Here is a 16392-nt window from a genome sequence, read left to right as displayed (position 1 = left end):
TATTTTATTAAATTTTGAATTAAAATTAAATCTAATTAAGTTTTATATTGTCAAATCTCGACTTAAACTTTAATGAATAAATTGCTACTCTTTGTTGCCTCTGACGTCATTTTATACCTTGAATATTATTCACTGACGATATTTAATTAAGGGCCAATTTTTCAATCCATGGTTAAAACTTATTCGCCCAATAAAATATTAAATATTAACCAAGGATTGAAAAATCAACCCTTTTTATTATAAAAGTATACTTAAAAATTTATACTCAGCATAAAAATTGCAATATATTTTGTAATAACTAATAAGATTCTAACGGAAGCCCACATAGTTAAGACTTAATTGGCGTGTTTATTTTTATTAATGGCGCGTGTTAATGACTTAACTGATACAATTTTAAATAACATGACGTTAGAATTAAACAATATGTACATTATTTAAATGTTATTTACTACAGTTTGTTTTTACATCACAAATCACAATCAATTTATAAATGACTTATGGTTTAATGGCGATTCATTTACATTATAATAAAATTATTGTGATGTTATATTGTGTACAGGCTTATTAAACATTTATTGATATTATAATATGATATATGTACCTACTAATACTGTATACATTTCACAAAAGAGGTACTTATGTATTAAGTTAGAACTTTATGTTTTAGGAGGTAATACTGCTTCGAAGGTCGAAGTCGATTACGAAAATTAATTCAAAAGGGGTCAAAGACTCAAAGGCAATTTTTTTATCCCCGGTCAATCAAGAGAAACCAGGGCAAGCGGCTAGTTTTTAATAAATCAGATTGAAACTATAAGGTACGATTCATCGTTACACTAGTGACTATATTTATTGAGGAAAACAGATAACTAGTTTAGTTACCATTGCAATATCAATTTTAAATATTATTGATTGAACGCTATGTATATGAACGTCAGGCCTAAGGGGAAGAAAGCATAAAATATGTTAGGGAGACCATGACGTCGCGTCGTTGGGGAGACCCAAAACCCCCTTCGAAATTGAAAGTTTGTCGTGACTTGAATCGGTACACCCAAGTTCAATTTCGTAACTTTATTATATATTCCCGGACATTGATAGAATCCGTCTCGGTTAGAACTACGAAGTGCCTGAGACACAAAAAAGAAGAACTCTTATTATAGTTAGATCCTAGTCTTAAATTAAACACATCAAAGAGACACTGTAACTATATATCTTCCACATAGATGTTTCAAAAAGTAGACTAAAAAAATATTATTGAATAAGATATTCTGGTCATTGGAACTCTACACGTGACGAACACGTGGGGTTTTCGTCATTAGAGAAAATGACATGTCCCAAGCATTGTTGAAAAAACTGGTCAACAACAGCGAGACCGAATTGCCCAACGTGGGATCCGTATGATTTATTTTTAAAAAACCGTAAAATACTTTGTAAATTGCGCAAATTCTTGCCAGGGAAAACATGCTCCTTCCTTTACATTCATCACGATCGATGTATGTAGGTACTTACGATATTTAACATCGTTCATTCAACAACGAAAAACCTAAGTACCTATTTTGATATACATTTATATGCCATTCGAGGTGCATTCGAGTATTCTAATGTAAACAGAAAATATGTCATGTTTAAAATGGATATATTTTTAAGGTGTCGTTAGAAATATTTATTAAATACTCATTAAGAATAAAACTCAATATCGCATTCAATAAGTTTAAGTCGTCACAGAAAATAAATACTTAACTACTTACCTACAAATTAACAAAATAATAGAAAGAACCAAGTGAGGAACCCTAAAAATAAACCCATGGATCCATCAGCAATTAATGATTTTTATTCCTGAAACTCATTTCATAGGAGAAACTAATAATAGCGTAGAGTTTTTGCTTTCCAATGATATTTAGCCGACTTAGAAAAAAGTGGAGAAAGATTCAACCATACATTTTCTTTTTGAGTGGAGATAATTTCGGCGTTTATGAACCGATTTGGATGATTATTTTTCGTTGGACAGAGTGGTAATGATAAGATGATGAGATAACCAGGTTTTGATAATGACATCCCAAAGAAATTATGCAGAACTTTCTAAAATCGTACGGGCGCATCGCATATACTTACAATATTTTTTTTTGTCTCATTTTATTTATTGAAAGTGTTATTTTATTAGAATCGCCATTACATCAAGTATACATAATATACGCACAGCTGTAGTCTGATACTTTCGATTCTCATGAAATTTTGTGTGCATATCGGGTTTTTTAATGTCTTAAATAAGTACATATGTGAACCTAAATGACTCAAAGTTTTAGAACAATGAATTATATAGGTATATCGAGAAAAACTCGAAAAGCTTTGCACTTTTTGGTGAATCATTAAAAACAACGTTTTATTTTAGTCCTTTTAATAAGCGAATGATTTAGTTCGTCAATAATTATTTGCAACTAATTTTACGGAGCGTCATAACAAACAACATTGCAGTGCCTATGGGCTGCCTAGTAACAAAAATGACAAAACGGAGCGAGTCTCACCTTACAGAGTGGTCGCATTGCATTGCCTGTGGGTAATATAATCATTATAATTACCTCTTCAAATACCTACCTGATAAGATAAAACAAAGTCTTCAAAGTGTGAACACTTTGATTAGTGCGAGTGCAGGTGATTAGTGTGACTACGTGTGGACAGCGACTGTTTAGTGCAAGTGTTTAGTAGGCTGTGTAGTAAAGTGAATAGAAGCGTGTTCTATTTTTTTGCGAGTGGACTGCGAGTAGCCACTAGTGTTGCCGCTCGATAGTCCACTATCGATAGTCTATCGATTAACTATCGATAGTTGGGGAAAATCGATAGTATCGATAGTCCTATAAGCGTAAATACTATCGACACATAGCAATACCATCGATAGTATCGATACTATCGAAGCTCAATATCGAACGAACTATCGATACTATCGATAGTGTCGATACTATCGAAGCTCAATATCGAACGAACTATCGATACTATCGATAGTGTCGATACTATCGATAATATCGTCCCATCGATAGTGACCTTTTTCTCGATAGTATTGCTTTATCAATAATATTATAGTGGATGACAGAGAACTAGATGTTAGAACTAGATGTCTCTTTATTACAACGATTAAACCAAATACTAGTCTTAACTTTTAAACTGAGTCATAATATGGGTCGGTGGCACTGACTGACCCATTATACCAAGAAATCGTGAACAATACTATTGCACAATTTACTACTATCGATAGCTCAAAACTATCGATAGTATCAGTACTATCGATAGTATCGATTGTAGTTGCAATATTCAGTAGCAATAGTATCGATACTATCGACAGTATCGATAGTATAGCAACTATTGGCAATCAATACTATCGATTTTATCGATACTATTGCAGTTCATCAATAGTATTCCATGATTAACGCTATCGATAGTATCGATAATATCAATACTATCGATAGTGCTATCGATATTCTGACTTATTTTCAAGGTCAACTATCGATAGTCAAACTATCGATAGTTCGGCAACACTAGTAGCCACGTCCCGCGCGCCCTCCCTTCCCCCTCACTCGCAGTGTGCCTGCCTAAACACGTCTGGACAGGAGTGTTTAGTGTTTAGTGTTTAGCGTAGTGTGTAGCGTCGCGAATTTCACCATTGACCTGCACTCCCACTAATCACCTGCACTCGCAGTTGAATTGGACACTACTCGCACTACACACCTGCACTCGCACTAATCACCTGCACTCGCACTAATCAAAGTGTGAACCAGCCATAAGATTTGTGCGATTTTCTAACGTAGCAGCAGGTAGCTGTTTAACTCAAATACTACGCATAAAATTACGTTAGATAACGTACCTATCAACCTATGAGTATTTGATGTACCTACTGTAACTACTCTGATTTCTGAATGGATTAGTAGAAAATAAAACTTTGACGAAAATAATATATTTATATCGATTATAGATTTCCATGCGATGCAATAAAAGGATAACATTATATTATCAAAACGTATCTCAGTAAAGTAGCTAGTAGTGCCCTATCAATAAATAAATATATACCTAGATAAAGATTAAATTATAATTGGCATTCAAATCTTCACAGATACCATTTTATTCAATATATTTTTTTACTATTACCAATCTTGTACAGTACTAGCGTTTTAACTAGGGAATGCAATCCCGACTCGAGATTGCAAATTCGGGATCCCGCGGGATTAGAAATATCAATCCCGCGGGATCCCGGAATTTTCGGGATCCCGTCTAATTTAAAAGAAATGTTGAGTTCAGATGACTGAAAAAGCTAATAACTGCTTGTTTGTGATTTGTAAGGTTAACTCAAATAACATATTACTCGAAAGAAAATAAAAACCTTTATTCTTTAATCTTACCAACTAAATAATAATCAGGTTGTAAGGAAATTAACGAAGGTAAATTAGGTAATCAAAACAATAAGCTGATTTCAAGGGAATTAGGAAAAAGGGTGATTTTGAAAATGTTAAATGACTCCTTAAAAAACGAAGGGTATTAATAGTTTCATCTGCTAAACGGCATCTAATGTCCGTTGCAATGTACCCCGCTGCTGAGAATGCCCTCTCCGACTCAACGCTGGTTGGCAACAGCGTGGCGATTCGCCACTGGCGAAGCAATTATACGGGTACACCCGACGCACATCGTTAAGTGTGCGCAGGCGATTATTCCGTAACTATTGCAGATTTCAAAAAACTTTAAACTGATATCGAAAGCCCTTTACCTAACGAGTAAAATGACATTATTAACTTTTTATAAATAAAACGAGAAATATCCAAAAATGTCACTTGAAACGCTCCCATATATTTAGTATGAAATATGACTATTTCATACATTTAATATGAAAGGTTTTGTTTTTTTATTTGATTTTGTGCTTTATTTACTTCGCTAATTTTAATGAAAGTTCATTCAGAAACTGTAAATAGAGCTCGATGTGGAATACAATGGTATTCCATATCGAGGATGCCATTTCGAACATTTGCTTTGAATACAACATGTATGGGAAATCAAATGTATGGGAGCGTTTCATGTTACATTTTTGGATATTTCTCGTTTTACTTTAAAAAAGTTCTTATTGTCATTTTACTCATTAGGTATAGTACTTTCAATATCAGTTTAATGTTTTTCGATATCTATAATAGTTACGGAATAATCGCCTGTGCACACTTAACGATTACACCCTGTATGCAAACTGCAAAAATCGCCCCCTTGTTCCTCCACACTCAAACAAATCCATTTCTTTTTTAATGGTAGATTCTAATTTGTCTAAGCTCCTGGACGTGGATATACGTGCAAAAGGACTTTTAGAAGCCGCTTGCGCCCCGAGTGGTTGTGTGTTGCGTCGCTGACCACTGCCGCCCAATCCCGTCAATCTCGAACGGGATCTCGTCATATGATGCGTCGGGATTGATCCCGAAAAATTACACGAGATCTCGCGAGATCGGGATCCCGCGGGATCGGGATTGCATTCCCTAGTTTTAACAGAGCACTATGAGACGATGTTTGAGGGAGGCGGGAGCCATAAGAGAGTGCTTAAAACTGAGTTAAAGCTTATGATCAGTGGAATTCCGACAAACCATTCTAGTAGAGCCAATAGATAATAACAAGTGAAAACACCGTTTTTCTAACATCTTTATATATAAAACTCAAAGGTGACTGATATAGTGATCTATCAACGCACAGCCCAAACCACTGGACGTATCGGGCTCAAATTTGGCATGCAGGTAGATGTTAGAACGTAGGCATCCGCTAAGAAAGGATTTCCAGAAATTCTTGCGGGAACGGGGAAAAACGAGGATGCATGTACAAAGTCGTGGGCGGAAGCTAGTCAGATTATAAGGTTATTTACACTTCAATGAACATGCTAGTCACTTGATCAAATAGTAGATTTAAATAGGGAGTTGGGACATGTAATTATATATATTAGGTATAATGGCTAGGAATAACATAAACATAACTTATTCTTCTATCAAAATTTTAACTGTAAGTATACTTTTTCAATCAGAAAAGTATTTTTGTAGTGGATAGTCTGTTTATTGATGAAGGCTTTAGGATATTTAACAGCAAGATTTTTTTGCAAACCATGATAATAATCTTATCAAAAGCAAAAGTTGTATGCATCAGATTTGATATATTCTTTAATATTCATAAAAATTATTAATATTAACAGTATAAATATATATCTAAGTTTCCGCTAAATTTGTAAAATAATAATAAGAAGATAATTTAAGTAAAAATTTAAGTAATAATAACTGAATATTATAATTTTATATTAACTGAGAATATGTTGTATAAATTTTAAAAATGTTTGTTTACTTAACTAAACCCAGGTGATTGTTATCAAAAAAAAAAACTGGCAAATTTTGTGTTTAATTATTTTTTTAAATGGGTACAAATTGTTTCATGGTAAAATATAAAATCATAAGTTTATTTTGAGATGAGCCAACTTCTATAGTACAGAAGTTAAAATATACAACGTATACAATTATTTTACATAGTTTTTTTTAAATCATACATTAGCTTCCATCTCAGTAGTACCATTACACCTCCCTGGTGTGTTATGAGAGGAACCTATACAACATGCATTTAGGTATTTAGGTTAGTGCTAGAAAGTACAAATTACAACTGCTCTTCATATAACTTCACATCATCTATTCAATCTACTTTAGTTTTGGCAACAAAACAATAAGCTTATGGCCTAACCAAAACTACATCTACATAATATGTATCCTTCATCCAAAGTCATTCATGCTGAAGGTATAAGAATACAAGAGAACATGTTCAGTCTATAAATATCTAATTTATGTTCTATGGATGCCCCAAATACTGGTTGTTCATATAGTATACAATTATTGAGATAACCCACACGTCGAGAGCACCATTGAGGTCATAGCATTTAAGTTCTGAACTATTTAACTTTAGAGTATCTTAAATTATATTCTTTACAGTAAGTATCTATTTCAGTGATTCTTTTTTGTTTATGTGTGGTATACTTAGCTTTTTTTATGAAATAAAAATCAAAATGCCTTAACTAATATAATATTAATATATCTTATCTTAATACTATTATAAAGGCGAAAGTTTGTAAGTATGGATGTATGGATGTTTGTTACTCTAACCGATTACAATAAAATTTAGCACACATAATATAGAGGGTAGGAGGAAGAATCTAGTAATTAGGTATATAAAATAATATGCTCTTTCTTAAATTATGCTAATCCTAACTACCTACCTACTTTAAATTGAAAGAGAATGTTATAGATTTATTTATATATGTGGTACAAGATAAATTTATTCTTTATTAAATTAAACTACATATTTAGTACCTATAGATAGTTATATCTTAATTAATATCTCTGATCTATGTAGGTACAATCCTACAATCACATGGCTAAATGACACCTTCTAGGTAGCATAATTTTTATAAATTATATTTCTGTATGCATGAAATCATTTTTTTAGTAAATATTTTTTGTCAATTAACCACTCCAAAGAATAGACACCAAGATTTAGTGCAACAATACAATAATATTGTGTAATATTTCAATTTTATTTCTAAAACATTTTGTATGTATAAATTGATTTGTAAAGAGAGATTCACTTAATTAACATGAAAAATTAGGAATGAAAGTGCCTAGTATCACCATTGATCTAATTAGATTTAGTATATTATATAGTCAAAGGTATGCCTATCAAAACGATCACATGCTTTATTATGTCACATGATAAAAGGTCCATAAATGCTTCCAGAGTAGAATTTTAGAATTTATTAAAGGGATAAGTTTCTATAAATCATAATGTTACATAACAAGGAAAGAGTGAAAATTTTACCTTTGTTAACATTCTCGCTACCACTTTTAATGTTCACATTATTATTAACTGGACATTTTTTCACTTTATGAGATGTATGTTTTGAAGAATTATCGTCATTCACTTCACTACCAAGAGCCATAACAACACGAGGAATTAATCCGGCACCGACTGACCGCGACCAGCACGGTTCCACGCTCAGCTGAAAGAGCACATGCGGTACAGATAGAGTTCAATTTCCTAAATCATATATTACGAACCAGAAGAATAAACCGCCCAAGTCAAAATGACTTTAATCTCAGCTTTTATTCAAAGATTCTATCAACATTTATATTTAATAGGATTAAACCACAGACTTTCGTAAATTTTCTGTGATGACATTTTAGATTAATTTCAAAATCGAATATTATCATCTGTTCGAAAATTACTAAATAATATTATGCACTGAATTTCATTTTTTTTAAACTCAAGTTCATGACTGTTTTCTAATATTTCGTTTAATTGCAGATATACCGTGTTTTCCAATTACAGCACTAGAGCGCATTATGCGGCATAATGCTTAACGTTGAATGTTCCAACTACAGCAACTGCAACGCTTCGCACAATCGAGCACTCATAAAAGTAATGCGCGTGAATTGATGCGTGCAATCGATTTATCGTTAGTAATTATTATTTGTTGGAAAACATTTTAAGGGTTTCGTTTCATTGTAGTTTTTTTCGAAATAATCAAAGTTAATTCAAATTGTGTTAAAAAAAAATGTAAGGCAGCAGCTTGCAAGTCTAATTCCGCGTTTCTACCTGCAAGTTTCTGTCAGACAGACTGTCGGACATTTTCATGCGGAAGTTTTCTTGCAGATGGAAACGCGGCCATTTAGTCAGTCAAAATTGCCACAAATGTCAGAACTCAGAACTCAAATCTCGCTGTCAATGACATATTAAATTTTATGTCCATGTCAAATAACAAATGTCAGGCGACAGGCGTCAGCTTTAGAAAATCGACATCCAAGATTTAGAAATAGAAGCTAAAAATAAATTCTATTATTTAGCTATCTTTAAACAAACATAAAATAAGTACCTTTATTCGAATCATCGTATAAATTTTAATAAGTAATTTCAAGCCCCTTAATGCTTTATTTACCTTAATTTCATTCAGTGCTAATAACGTAAACATAAAATTACATTCCCCTTCTTATTCCACTTAATAGTGATAGGTACACAAAGTTTTGTACTAAAAATCTTCACATTTTACGCATATTACCAAGATTTCTCATAATCTTAAAGCTGGCGTCCGAAAATTATCCCAAGGTTATAAAAAAAAAGAGTTCAAATATTTACCTATAATTTCACCATTATAAAGTTTACATATTATTAATATTCATTTATAGAAGATGCTCGATGGGTGGTACTGCCGCTCTATGGCTAATATGCAAGCTAATGAAGAAGCAAGTGTAAATAGTAGTAGTGCTGTCGCTGACACCTCTCAAGCAGATTCAAATAAAGATTATTCTAGTGAAAGCAGTAGTGATCCAGAGCCTGAACCGAATTATAGAGCTCAATACTTGGCATTAAAAAAGAAATTGAAATATTTGATTTATGTGAGTTTCCAAATTAGAATATCGTAGAATTTCATACCATACTTATTAAAACTTATTTTAAATCTTCTACTTAATGTTCCAGGAAAATGAATGCTTTCAAGATGCTTTAAGGTCCAGCCAAAAAAGGTTATTAAAAGTATCAAGAGATCGAACTTTTTTATTAGATAGATTACTGCAGTATGAAAAGCCAGATAGTTCTACATCTGAAAGTGAAGATACAGAGTCATCTGATGATACAAGTTGTACCAATATAGATACTGTGAAAAGGTATGAATAGGCTATTACTTAATTCATATAATATTATATTACCTTACATACTAACTAACATTTTAAATAAACATTATACTTACAGAAAGAAAATGGAAGCCAATGCTAGTCAACCAGCTTTATCAACACCATCTTCAATGAACAAAGGTCTCAATAGTAATATCAAAAGGAAAAGAGCAGTTGTTCCTAAAAAACCTACAAATGCTAATCATCCTGTAAGACAAAAATGATATGCCTAAGAAATGTTTTAAAAACTGATTATAGGTGGTAAAATAATGAGAAGTTACTTACTACTAGTCTTTGAGGTTTATGTCTGATTAGATTTAGACTTAGTAATAATTATGTATTTGTGTATTCAAAGAATACCTAGTATGTAATATAGACATAAAAAATTTGTATTATTGAAGCAAAATGAATTGCTTTGTAAATATTGCATTAAATGAGTCAAAACTATGTAACCCTCTTTATTAAATTTTTTATTATTTTTGACATTTTATAACAAAATAATATTTTTAACCCTTTTAATTTTAAATTTTGTTTTTGTGTTAAGACATCTGATTCTACCGATTCAACCTAGAGCCAATCATAAATTCAAAAGAAAAAAAATATACACTCACAAATTAGAACACACGTTTATTTTTATTGTGACACTATCCTAGGACATTCAGAATTATTTTATCCTAAAAATATGATCATTTTAAATGTAACCAAGAAAATATTTTATAAACAGTCATAATAAAGGATTTTTATAAAAGTTATCTATAGCCTAAAGGCTGTTCACACCCGCAGTAACACCTACAGAACAAAGTCTGAATATAAATTTTTTGTACACTTTGTTTTAAATAATTTCATTTCATTATTTATTATGTTTTTCAAAGGCTTTTCACATTTAATTGAATTGTTACAGCAAGGTAGTACAAACTCAATGGCCAAAGCATCACCAGCCCTTGGATTTGGACTAACAGCGAGTGATGGCCACATGACTCCTGAGGAAGTAGAACGTCATCTACAATCTAGACAAACATATTTAAAGTTATTACCTGAACGTGCACCACCAACTGTGCCCACAGAGATGTTTAGCAATGATCCATCTCTAGACAGGTAATGAGTATTAGGTATATTAGTTACTAGAGGTCCGCCCCGGTTTCGCCCGTGGTACCTACATATTTCGCAATAAAAGGTAGCCTATGTCCTTTCTCGGGTATCAAAATATCTCCGTACCAAATTTCATGCAAATTGGCTCAGTAGTTTAGGCGTGATTGAGTAACAGACAGACAGACAAAGTTACTTTTGCATTTATAATATTAGTATGGATAAACTATTTATTTGAATAAATATTCTTAAAGTATATTTTATTTTTTTCAGTGAATCCAATGATGTTCTGGAAAATTCACCGAATGTGGAGGAGTGGTTTGATTAACAATATCTTACAAGTTCGATGGAAATTGTTTTTATAGTACATCGAACATCAATTATTTTAAAATTAGGTACTTTTGTAGTTTGTGACTGTATTAGGGTTGATATTATAAAAGTGATTTTAATATATTCATACACATTCAATCCTGTGAAACAATGTACCAATAAGAATTGTTTTTCTGAATCCATGTATCTCATAATATATTATAGAAGTCTTATAAATAAAAGAGTTCTTAAATATGTATTTGATTAAATATTTTATTAAGACAATAGTTATTATATGATTTGAAGCACAAGGGAAACAACTATAAATCCGTATTTGAGACTATCTCAAAATCTCATGCAAATTGTACACATAAATCACACAATACATCTAGTTATGTACCTGAAAGCTTTTATAATATTATATTAACCATTTCGTAATATACATATATATTAAATATAGGATTAAATTCAGTTTTAAACATTTTTCTAATACCTTACCAAATCTATCATGCAACTCAAAGTTCAGCATACCTACTCTAGTGTAGAATAACAACATTCAATATGCAATAAAACTACCAAATGTCCTAATCTATATTGTTGTAATAATATGGTACTTGATTTAATAAAAACCCCTACATGAGATTCCATAAACTCAGAACTTATATGTTTAACAAATTTTATATCCACTCATATCAAATCTTTGATATTACATGGTCTTAAAATTATTTTACATTTACAATTTCATAAATATATACATAATCAAGGAATATGCAGTAAGCATGTGCTAAGGAATGCATAACAACAATGATTCATATTCTCATGAAATCATAATTAACAGTATTGTGAAAACCTCTTCACCACCATACATATAAGATACAGCCGCAATCAATCAGTTAACAGTAGAAGCCATTGAATTCAATAACGTCAGATTTAAAAGTAAACAATAATAATAGTTAAGGAATCATGAACCAGCATTATTTTCTTAATATGTACAAACATTGTAAGTGAATTTGTTTTGAGCGATTTTGATACCTCATATACAAGATAATATATGGTATAAAAGTTAGTTATTTTTCAAATGAAATAACATCATACAGCAAATAAGAATATACATAATATGGTAGAGTTTTTGTTTGAATATGGAACAACGGAAGCTTATGAGTATCAACAGTAATCAAATCTCATAGGTATGGATATTCTTTATACATGAACATAATTTGGACAAAGACAATATGTGCATTGCAGATTGCTGTGTTATTGATTTGTAAGTATATAGTTTATTAGGCGGATACACTATACATTTATCCAATACAAGAATTTACTTCCTGTGCTCTTACATAAAAGTACTTTAATCAATAATATAACCATAATGTTATTGCCATGATACATGATATGAAAGCAATAAATTGTAACACTTCAAAATCCTAATAAGAGCTTATTTTCTTAAATAGTTTGTCATTACAAAGTACAATGTTTACTAGTATATGCTAGTTTTTGACATGATAAACCACAATTAAATAACATTTTTAATTTTATATAAATTGTACAAGATACATTACTATTACAAAAATGGTCAAAGGAGTATAGTGTCATCTCATTGCCATTAACTTTGGTTGTTCGCACCTACATAACAATAAATCTATTACATTGCTTAATATTATAGCTACAGAATAAACAGCAAAGTTCCGGTTGTTTGAATATATAATTTAACATGAAATATACACCCAAAAGTTACACTTATAGATATGATTAACATTCAATTTTTATAAACATAATACACTCTTATGAATACTTTTCATTCTCAAAACAAGCTTATCTATGTGGTATGTAGCTTAATTTTTTACTTAAAATGTTATTAGTAAACATTAATACATCCACATTTGTTAATCAGTAACCAAAATTGATATAAATAACAAATTTATAAGTTATTAAATAATATTAAGATCATTTTAATGACTTACATAAATTTACAAAATATCTACATAAAAATAAACTTCAATATATTATTTTGTCTTTTTATGTACTTTATGATGAATCTTTAAAAAAAATGATAACTAAAATTTACATAAATTTGTTTAAACTTAATATTTACTGAAATTTAACCGAGCATGCATTATCTATGAAAATAATGGCCAATTATTGAACCATTCTATGTTATTTTTATAAAATACTTTCAGTATTGAGACAGATATTTATAATGTAATCTCTAATGGCATTTGGATTTGATTACATAGAATAGATTTATAATTATACCTGCCTGTTTTTTTTAGAACTGATCTGCCAAAAGATTACAAATTTCTTGAGAAACTGTTTCTTTACTTGATCTTACAGTAAGTCTAAACATTTGAGCTTGTTTATTCGGTTCTAATCTCATAAGACAGCCTACTTGTTGAAGCCTGGTATGGACAATTCCAGCACAAACAAAGTTATCAGGATTAGGATCAATACCATCTAAAAGCTGCATACCAAAACCAGATAATTTTGTACGGGTTGCAGCTATATCAATAGAACCTTGTGCCTTAAAAATTTTTTGTGCTCTCTGTTGTTCTCCACCCAAATTTTTCCACCTTGCAAAAAATGATTCACCATTCATTTCAGTTGGCTCAAAAAATTTATTCAATGTAAGAGGGAGTTTCATGGTTATTTTTTGAGGAACATTATTGTAAACAAAAGACACAGACATGCTTGGTGCATCTGCAAAATCTTCAATGCATTCAGCAGTCAGCATTTGCTGGATTTGAGCACCTGCTTCCAAAATTGGTTCCATGGGTTTCATTTGCACATTAAGTTTATGCAAATCTGTCCAAATTAATTCTGGGTGCACATTCTGAATAGCAAATTGTGTCTTATTTCCATAAAACAAGCCAATTCTTCCAAGATTCTGTCTAAATTCACTCTTGACCCCAATTTGTATGAGGTCATTTTCAAATAGAACTCCATTATTTTTAAACAGAAACTTCTTGATGTTATTTTGTTGGACTGTTGTAGGGCTCATTTTAGGAGCTGTGTATAAATCTCCAAGAACATCCAGTAAACCATTTCCTGTAGTGGTTGTTGTAGTCCCAGGAGGGGTGGCCAAGCCTAAAAGATCTGCACTGGAGCTTACTGAATTAGCAGAATTGTTAATAACAGGTGCCGGAGTAGCAGTTGGTTGAGGGCTCTTTGATTCTCTGACATCATCTGGAATACGTCCTGGTTTTTTCTTTTTCAAAACAGCCAGAATTGAAGATTCTCTTTCTGGGAATGCTGGCATTTCCTCCAGTACTGTTGCTAATACATCAGAACTAGCAACAATACTCAGCTGCAAGTATTCAGATGCTCTCTGTTGCAGCTCCACGTCTGCTGAGCGTAGATTAGAATCTGCTCTAAATACTTCCTGAACTCGAGATTTTATCTCTGGGAAAAGGTTAACAAGTTTTATATAAGTGGAGAGAAGTAATGCTCTTGTTGCGGCTGAACATAAATGATACTTAGAATGAAGGAGTTCAAATTGAACCTGAGGTGATGATCTAGTATCACCAGCAATTAAATTTCCAAATTCACCCAAAATATACCCTCCCACTTTAACCATATTCTCATGACAGGTAGGGGCTTGTAAAGCTTCAAAAACTGTTTTAGCTGCATATGCTTGAACCTCCTCCCTATTTATTACGATCTGAATAACTCTGTACCATACTTCCTCTGAAACATAATCTCCTGCTATTCTTATAAGATTAAGTATCACATCAACATACCAAGTGAAGTCTGTTGCATATTTTTCAGCTAAGATAGCAACTTTCAAGACCATTTCTTCCCTTATTGAATAGTCAGCTGTTTCTAGATAAGCTAACATTTCTTGCACTATTTCTTCAGCATTGGTTTTATCACACATTGCATATAGTAAGTCAACAGCTTGTTGTCGTACAGATACATCTTTCTCCATTTTCATTGAAAGAATAACAACTTCTTGATGTTTTTTGACAGCTTCATGTGAGAACTCTGAAGTAGCCAGATGGCACATGGATTCAAGAGCTAAGTAACGCAGATTTGTTTCTCGGTTACTTAAAAATTGGCCAAGCTGATTACAAGCTCGAACTAATAAATTAGGCTCACTGTCATTATGTATTATTAGACTTATAGCTTCAAAGAGAACAGCATTTTTAGCATTGGAATGTTGAACTTTCTTAGACTTGGGAGGTTCTTGAGCTTTGTTAAAAATGGTCTCCAAACATTCCGATAATCTCCCCCTGACACCAGGTTCCTCAGATGGAGGTGTATAATTTTGTAGAAGACGCAGAAGTTTCACTGACAGCCAAGGCGCAGGAACAAAATAGTATGTATAATCTTGGAGATCTGTGTAACTAGCAGTTACAATTCTGCTCAGTCTTGCCACAGCCAATGTGACACAACCTTTGTACTCATCAGGATTTTTCTTCACTAGGGCATCTATTAAAGAAGTAGCAGCAGTTACAACGCCCATGTGTGGATCATTTAATAAATGTATGATTCTGGATGTCCACTCACCACCTGGTATAATTTCTGGTGATTTACGAAACAGTCTAAGAAGGCAAAGAGCAGCCGACTGTTTAACTACATCCATAGTATCACCGGAGACAAGCAATTTAGGTATCTCAGTAGCAAAAGCCTCAGCCATCTCTTTGCTACCAATATTTGCAATGCACTGGAGTGCAAGATTAACATGGATAGGATTTCGAGACTGTAAATCGTTCTTTATGCTTTGAATAATAAGTTTGATGAGATCACTATTGGTGTTGACCAAGACAGAAATGAATAAGTATCCTATTTGCTTTTCAGAATATTTATTTGAGGACAGCAAATTTACTGCTTCCATATGACCGAAGTCAATATCATGACCAAGTAAGAATATAAACAGAAGTTTGCATACGTACTTCTTCTTCTGGTATCCATCTAGGGTTTTATCGCCTTTGAATTTGCTTCTTATATTAGCTAGCTCCTTATTTATTCTTTTTATTTCTGCTTCTTTGCTTTTACAGTTTCTTATGTCTGATATAAAGACTGCGAGTCCTCGCATACCATCTCCCCTGACGGCAGGCATATTGCCAAGTGACTTATCGAACACCAGTTTTATGCCTTTTGTGACCCTTTTACATAAAATATATTGCACTCTACTTGTTGTAGGAATAACACAAAGTGAAAAGAAATTAGACTTTTGACTTAGTTTCAGCAAAATGTAATATCGGAAATCTAGTTAAAATACTCAGACTCTGTCTCTGAGCTTTCTTCTACAACGCCTTCCCACATTATCTATGAAAATTGAAATGTCAGTTTCGTTGAACTT

The 16392-nt window shown here is 32.1% G+C and overlaps 3 protein-coding genes across 5 annotated transcripts in view; 1 reads left to right on the top strand and 2 right to left on the bottom strand.

Moving 5' to 3' along the window:
* Positions 1–8043, bottom strand: part of clu (clustered mitochondria protein homolog) — a 41509-nt gene extending 33466 nt beyond the window's left edge. The window contains exon 1 of the mRNA XM_089702442.1: positions 7852–8043. Within this exon, the coding sequence (XP_089558568.1) occupies positions 7852–7972 (121 nt within the window). The 5' untranslated portion in view covers positions 7973–8043. The remainder of the gene's footprint in view (positions 1–7851) is intronic.
* A 761-nt stretch (positions 8044–8804) lies between these two features.
* On the top strand, positions 8805–11350 carry LOC149483413 (uncharacterized). Of its 3 annotated transcripts, none has more exons than XM_089702441.1 (6): positions 8805–8937; positions 9216–9425; positions 9508–9692; positions 9778–9907; positions 10600–10793; positions 11058–11350. In XM_089702441.1, exons 2-6 carry the CDS (start codon positions 9219–9221, stop codon positions 11110–11112), a joined length of 771 nt encoding a protein of 256 aa, XP_089558567.1. In that variant the 5' UTR covers positions 8805–8937; positions 9216–9218; the 3' UTR covers positions 11113–11350. The 3 variants fall into 3 exon arrangements, with proteins under 3 accessions (XP_089558567.1, XP_089558566.1, XP_089558565.1); XM_089702440.1 differs by having other exon boundaries at positions 8805–9135; positions 9219–9425; XM_089702439.1 differs by having other exon boundaries at positions 8805–9135.
* Positions 11351–11449: 99 nt separating this feature from the next.
* AP-2alpha (adaptor protein complex 2, subunit alpha) lies at positions 11450–16375 on the bottom strand. The gene has a single exon (XM_089702438.1). The coding sequence runs from the start codon at positions 16147–16149 to the stop codon at positions 13360–13362; it is 2790 nt and encodes a 929-aa protein (XP_089558564.1). The 5' UTR covers positions 16150–16375; the 3' UTR covers positions 11450–13359.
* Positions 16376–16392: the final 17 nt, after the last annotated feature.

Source organism: Colias philodice, chromosome 13, assembly GCF_061535455.1.
Source record: "Colias philodice isolate Cphi_HAF_F1 chromosome 13, ilColPhil1 Martin Lab GWU primary, whole genome shotgun sequence".
Lineage (NCBI taxonomy): Eukaryota > Metazoa > Arthropoda > Insecta > Lepidoptera > Pieridae > Colias > Colias philodice.
This window is presented reverse-complemented; position numbering and strand designations above follow the sequence as displayed.

What these genes read in the sequence shown, in the direction of transcription:
- LOC149483413 (XM_089702441.1), top strand. Translation starts at nt 9,219, where the DNA reads ATGCTCGATGGGTGGTACTGCCGCTCTATGGCTAATATGCAAGCTAAT. An exon ending in AATATAGATACTGTGAAAAG is followed by an intron (nt 9,693 to 9,777) that starts GTATGAATAGGC and finishes TTATACTTACAG; the next exon opens with AAAGAAAATGGAAGCCAATG. An exon ending in CTACAAATGCTAATCATCCT is followed by an intron (nt 9,908 to 10,599) that starts GTAAGACAAAAA and finishes GAATTGTTACAG; the next exon opens with CAAGGTAGTACAAACTCAAT.
- AP-2alpha (XM_089702438.1), bottom strand. Translation starts at nt 16,149, where the DNA reads ATGCCTGCCGTCAGGGGAGATGGTATGCGAGGACTCGCAGTCTTTATA.